This window comes from Fringilla coelebs, assembly GCF_963513975.1.
Source record: "Fringilla coelebs genome assembly, chromosome: 16".
Lineage (NCBI taxonomy): Eukaryota > Metazoa > Chordata > Aves > Passeriformes > Fringillidae > Fringilla > Fringilla coelebs.
Genome location: NC_140042.1, coordinates 1,855,668 through 1,862,299, shown reverse-complemented (window position 1 = coordinate 1,862,299; position 6,632 = coordinate 1,855,668). Strand labels below are relative to the sequence as shown.

Here is a 6,632-nt window from a genome sequence, read left to right as displayed (position 1 = left end):
AAATAATAACAAAAAAAATTCCAAAAATCCACCCCTCTCCATGAAAAACACACTCAAGTTCTTAATCAAAAACCTCTGGAATGCCAATGGATGGCTGGAAGAGCCCAAACAGGGATTTGGGGCTGGAGGATTTCTCCAGGGGGAGAAGAAATGGGAAGCATCCAAAGAAAAGAGCTCCTCTTTCCAAGGCCAGAGCTCCAAAGGCAGTGGAAGGACCAGGACTGAAGCCCTTGTGTAATTCCTGCAATCCTGAATCTATCTGGGAAAAGGGACTTGGGAAAAGGTGTCCTTTCCCATTTTCTGGAGGATGAGTCACACATGACTGCCCCTCCTGACCTTCCCTGCTGAGTTCCAGCTCTGCTCCTTTCCGTGCCTTCCAATTTTTCCCAGGCTCAGAAGGAAATTTGGGCTTTTTGGGCCCAGCCTGGATGTGCTGAGCTTGTCTGGGAAGGACATTCCAATCCCAAGGATGCAGCTCCATGGAGATGAGTTTACAAACCCTGCCTGCTCTGTCCCTTCCTACCCTTCCCTTCAGTGGTCCCAGTGGGGTCGCAGCAGGAAAATGGGAATTTCCAAACCCCTCCCAGCCGAGGATGAGGGGTCCCAGCTTCAGCTTCTCCCAGAATCCCCCCATAAACAACCTGAGATTTGCTACACCTCAGGATTTCAAAATAGGTCGAAGATCAGGATTTAAAATTCCACTTTTTCAGCCTGAGCTGGACTTTTCCCGTGTTATTTTATCCAGCCTCTGACCCGCTCCTGTTTAATTCATAAAGAGCTCAGGCTGAGCTCTGCCTGCAGCGGGATGTTGGGAATTTCAGGGAATTGCTCCCAATGCCTGAACCCCAGATATTCCAGCAGCACACCCAGCTCCTCCTGCCCCATCCCCACCCGCTGGAGCTCCAGCAGCTCCCCCAGCTCTCCCAATTTCCCCGGTGCATCTCCACCCAGCCACGTGAGACACCTACTCCCCATCTGCACATTCCCAAAGCAGCTCGGCACATTTGTGATTCCTCCCGGGAGCTGCAGGGGCTCCTCCTCTCCCCCAGGTTTTTCTCACCCCAGGAGAAAGCCCAGCCACCGACGGAGGTGGTTTCAGATTGCTCCTGGAGACAAGGAGTTTTTCCAGTGCTGTGGGCTGGCTGTTTGTGATTCCAGACCCAAACCCCCGGATTATTGTGGGGATCTGATCGTCAGGTGATGGCAGCTAAAATCGCTGGGTGTTTCTTCCACCTTCCCCAGGATTTGCTGTGGGATTTGGTGCTTTAAATCTCCATTTTTTTATATAATGTTTACAAGTTTCTCCACTTGATAAATTGAACCCCGCTCCGACAAACGGGTGGAAAAATATTCCTGGGGATCAAGCTCGCCACAGGAAAAGGGTGCTGGGAATTCTCCACCTTTTTCAGGACGGGTGGTAAAATTTATTCCAGCTTCAAATCTGCTCAGCTGTCCTGGAGCTGCCCGCTGCAGCTTGGATTTCCTGCAGGAAAAAGGGATTTTGGGGATAGAAAGCAGTTCTGGGTGAGAGGATAGGATGCGGGGACACAAAAAATAATCTTGAGAGATGGAAAAAAGGAGTTTATTCCTCCCTTTCTCTGTGCACACACCCTGACCTGGTGGGGAAGATCTCAGACACGATCCTTTCTGTCTTGAGCTCAGGGATCTTTTTTCCAAGGGTTTTCCATTGTTATGGAAAGTTTTGCTTCTTCCCCTGATCCCAGTTCCAACCCCAACACCTTCCTCTGTCCCAGGTTGCTCCAAGCCCTGTCCAGCCCAGCATTGGGCAGTTCCAGGGATGGGGCAGCCACAGCTTCTCTGGGAATTCTGTTCCAGAGCCTCTCCACCTTCACAGGGAAAAATCCATCACAGCTACACCCAGCCCTGGATCCTGTGAAAATGAAACAGAACCTGGGATCTGCCGGGATGAGCGCTGGAATGAGCACTGTGCAATTCCTTTGTGGGGAATTGATCCCACTCCACTCCCTGGCTGAATAATCCAACCCCAATCCTGAAAAGAAGAGAAAATGGAAGTGATTGTAAAAGTTCACTTTGTAAAAGCGCTGTCTCTCTTTTCTTGAGTTTTTGAATTTCTGAGTTTTTGAATTTCTGAGTTTTTGAATTTTTGAATTTTGACATTTCGCATTTTGAATTTTCCTTCTAGGAACAAGATGCCCGTGAAGTTTAATCTCTCTTAAGAGGAAAAAAAAACCACGGAGAGAGAAAACAAAAAAACCCCCATGGATCCCCTGTACTTCTCCAGCACCTTCAGCATGGAAGGCGCTCCCGGCGCGGCCAACTCCTCCCTGCTGCCCAATGGGACGGGGAACGGGACGCTCCCGGAGCCGCCCCAGTTCCAGTACATCCACAAGGTGCTCATTCCCATCTGCTACCTGCTGGTGTGCGCCCTGGGGCTGAGCGGCAACGCCCTGGTCATCTACGTGGTGCTGCGCCACGCCAAGATGAAAACCGTCACCAACATCTACATCCTCAACCTGGCCGTGGCCGACGTGCTCTTCATGCTGGGCCTGCCCTTCCTGGCCACCCAGAACGCCATCTCCTACTGGCCCTTCGGCTCCTTCCTCTGCCGCCTGGTGATGACCGTGGACGGCATCAACCAGTTCACCAGCATCTTCTGCCTGACGGTGATGAGCATGGACCGCTACCTGGCCGTGGTGCACCCCATCAAATCCACCAAGTGGAGACGCCCCAGGGTGGCCAAGCTCATCAGCGCCACGGTCTGGACCTTCTCCTTCTTGGTGGTGCTGCCTGTGATCATCTTCTCGGACGTGCAGGAGGATTTCCAGACGTGCAACATGAACTGGCCGGAGCCGGTCAACGTCTGGTCGGCGGCGTTCATCATCTACACCTCGGCGCTGGGCTTCTTCGGGCCCTTGCTGGTCATCTGCCTGTGCTACCTGCTGATCGTGGTCAAGGTGAAGTCCTCGGGGATCCGCGTGGGCTCCACGCGGCGCCGCCGCTCGGAGCGGAAGGTCACCAGGATGGTGGTGATCATCGTGGTGGTCTTCGTCTTCTGCTGGCTGCCCTTCTACACCATGAACATCGTCAACCTGATCCTCATCCTGCCCGCCGACCCCGTCCTCGAGGGGCTCTACTTCTTCATGGTGGTGCTGAGCTACGCCAACAGCTGCGCCAACCCCATCCTCTACGGCTTCCTCTCCGACAACTTCAAGCAGAGCTTCCAGAAGGTTCTCTGCCTCCGGAAGGGTGATGGGGCGGAGGACGGAGAGCCCGTGGAGCACAGGCAGGAGAACAGCAGCCGCCTGCAGGAGTCCATGCTGACCCTGAGGAACGTGGAGTTCAACGGGCACATGCAGACCAGCAAGGTCTGAGGGCATGGCCGGGCACTGCAGAGTCCCTGGAGGACTTGGGGACTTTGAGGAGGGCATGGCCAGGCACTGCAGAGTCCCCTGGAGGACTTGGGGACTTCCAGGAGGGCATGGCCGGGCACTGCAGAGTCCCTGGAGGACTTGGGGACTTCAAGGATGGCATGGCCGGGCACTGCAGAGTCCTCTGGAAAACTTGGGGACTTCAAGCAGAACATGGCCTGGCACTGCAGAGTCCCCTGGAGGACTTGGGGACTTCAAGGATGGCATGGCCTGGCGCTGCAGAGTCCCCTGGAGGACTTGGGGACTTCAAGGATGGCATGGCCTGGCACTGCAGAGTCCCCTGGAGGACTTGGGGACTTCAAGGATGGCATGGCCAGGCACTGCAGGGTCCCCTGGAGGACTTGGGGACTTCAAGGATGGCATGGTCTGGCACTGCAGAGTCCCCTGGAGGACTTGGGGACTTCAAGGAGAGCTCAGTTCATGCAAAAGGAAAATGTGGAGCCCCAGAAGCTCCAAGAAATGTACACAGAGGGCTCTTCCCTGCTTTTCCCAGCTGGAAGTGCCAAGCTCTCGTGGTGTCCTGATGGATCTGATGTCTGGGACCACTTTGGGTACCCCAGGGAATGATTTCCAGGCCTTGTACCCCTCTAGACATGCAAACCAACACTAAGCCAGCTCTGATTCCCTTGTTAAGCTTGGTTTAAGGCTGCTTTGCACTGCTGGGATCAGCTCTGAGCAGCAAACAGCTCAGCTGGGATCTTTGGGAATTCTTCAAGGGGATTTCTGAAAGGAAAATGAGATTTCTTCAGAGTTTCATGCAAAAAAGGCACCAGCACTGCTCTGGAAATGGGTTCTGATGTGCTGAGTGCTGCCTTTGCTTTGTTTTCCTGTCATTAACCCATTCCAGGGAGCCAGAACGGCCAGGAACCCTTCAAACACAGCCAGAAAGGATAAAAAACCAAGATTAGGAAAACATTCTGGAAAGGAATCAATGCAGCCATGACATTTCCACCTTCCCACCCCATGAAATGTGCTGTGACCCCGTTACTGTGATGTCAGGGCTGATGGCCTTGGGTTCCTGGGGAGATTTTGTGTCCATGCCTTGGTTCTGAGTGCAAGACTGGACTCAAAGCTGCGTTTTCAGACACTAAACCCAGCTCAATCCCCTCTGAGAGTAAATCTGGACTCAAAGCTGCGTTTTCAGACACTAAACCCAGCTCAATCCCCTCTGAGAGTAAATCTGGACTCAAAGCTGCGTTTTCAGACACTAAACCCAGCTCAATCCTCCTGACTGTTGCAGTTGTCAGGGGGTGTTTGTGCCTCAGTCCTGGAGGTTTTTTCCCAACTTTAATGATTCCATCATTCCATTTATTCTGCTGGATGTCACACCCACATTCCCAAAGCCAGGAACTCACCGAGGCACAGGCACAGGATGCACCAAGAGCCTGCCTGGGACGATGAGTAATTTACTCCCAGGTTTCTCCCAGTAGCAGGCAGTGCCCACCTGCCCTACAGCACATTCCAGATCCCAGCACAGCCAGGTTTCACTGATTAATGAATAAAATTAACTTTTACCCTAGGTTTGGTGCGAGCTGGGCTGTGATTCCCTCAGTTTTCTGCCTGAAATGATCCCTCCTGAAAATTCCAGAGTGGGAAATGACTGGAAAGCTCAAGGCTGGGGCAGGAAAATCTGCTTTGGAAAAAAAAAAGATTTTAATAAATTCAGATTTCTGGGAAGGAGCTAAACCCTGTCTTGGGCAGAGCAAAGAGCATTTGTTCCCTTCTTCCATGGAGTTTGATCAAATCCTCGGAATTAACCAAGGGAAGTTTTATCTGGAGGGAACAGATCCTGGAAAAGAGGTGGATAAACCCAGACCTTGTTTTCCACCTGCCCCAGACCGATCCCACCTCTTTTCCCACCCCCCCGGATCAGGATGGGGATCCCAATTCCCAGAAAACAGAAATTCCAGCCAGCCCATCCAACATTCCCATTGGCAATGCTGCAAGCCATCATATTTATGGAGCAAATTTAGGAAAGCTCTCAATGCCCCAATTCCCAGGAAAATTCCCTTTCCAACCAGCAGCTCTCTGGGGAATTCAGTGCCATGGGAATGCTGCTTTGGAGGAGTTCTTTTTATTTTTTTCCTGCCCTAAGGAATTTTTTTCTGGGAGCAGCTCCTGCAGATCATCTCTCCCAGTGCCACTCAGCCTTTGCTCCATGGGATTCCCTCCCTGTCCCAACAAATCTTTCCTCAGACCTGCTCTATGCCTTAGCAAGCTCTGCTGGCTTTTCCCTGAATCCCAAACAGCATTCCCGGGCTTCTCCTGGCAGCTTGGCAGTGGAATTTTGAGGAGCCAGCTGAGCTGCCAACGTCCCTGCACGCATTCCATCAAAACATGTCATCCTTCCACAAAGACTGACAAATTCCCGGGAGAATCTGTCCTCCCAGCCAGCCCTTCCCAGCAGCTCCAGACAGCAGCGACACTCCCCAGATCCCTTTTTTCCCTCCACACATTCCAGCCCCAATCCCTCAGCCCCAGGGATTGAGTGACATTCTTAATACCTCGACAGACAGTCCTTCCAAATTCCAGCTTATTCAGCTTTTCCTTTGATTCGTCCAAGGATTCCAAATGTTGGCTCTGCTCTGCTGGGAAAAAAAAAAAACCCAACAAAACCCACCCAGAGAAAATTTGCTCGGTGCCCACCTGACCTTCAGGAGGTGGAAAAATCATTTGGATAAAATAAAAATGAAATAAAATGATAAATAAAAAATAAACTGGAATTTCTGGTTCAGGCTCCAGCTATGAATATTCAATGAGATGCACGGAATAAAGGGAATTCCAGCTGCTGGATGCCAAAGGAAGGGAAGGAAGGGTGTGTGGAAAAAATCCACCAAGAGACCTTTGGGATACAGGAGCAGCTTCCTTCAGGGATTCCACTTTTTATTCCATGAAAAATGGGTTGAATTGAGGGGGGGAAAGAATGGATGTGGACAGGGGGCATTAGGAGATAGCAATTCCAAAGGGCAGATTCCAGGTGGGCATCCCAGAGGGATCGGCATTCATGGGCTTCACTGGGCACTTCCTGGGTTTCAGCAGGGTCACCATGGAATCCTCTGCCTTGGGGATCTCTCCTGGCTGCTCCCCAAGGGAGGAAAAACCCAGGGAAGTGCCTGAAGTGTGGAATTCATCCCGGGATTTATCAATGGATTGAAGTTGGAGTAAGAGAAGGGCACACGCGGAATTTTTGCACCTTCCCTCTTTAACTCCCAGTTAAACTCT

The 6,632-nt window shown here is 51.8% G+C and overlaps 1 protein-coding gene across 1 annotated transcript; it reads left to right on the top strand.

Moving 5' to 3' along the window:
• Positions 1 to 2,240: 2,240 nt before the first annotated feature.
• Positions 2,241 to 3,353, top strand: SSTR5 (somatostatin receptor 5; the record flags this gene model as incomplete). The annotated part of the gene is made up of 1 exon (XM_084216286.1): positions 2,241 to 3,353. One exon carries the CDS (start codon positions 2,241 to 2,243, stop codon positions 3,351 to 3,353), a length of 1,113 nt encoding a protein of 370 aa, XP_084072412.1.
• Between the last annotated feature and the right edge of the window lie 3,279 nt (positions 3,354 to 6,632).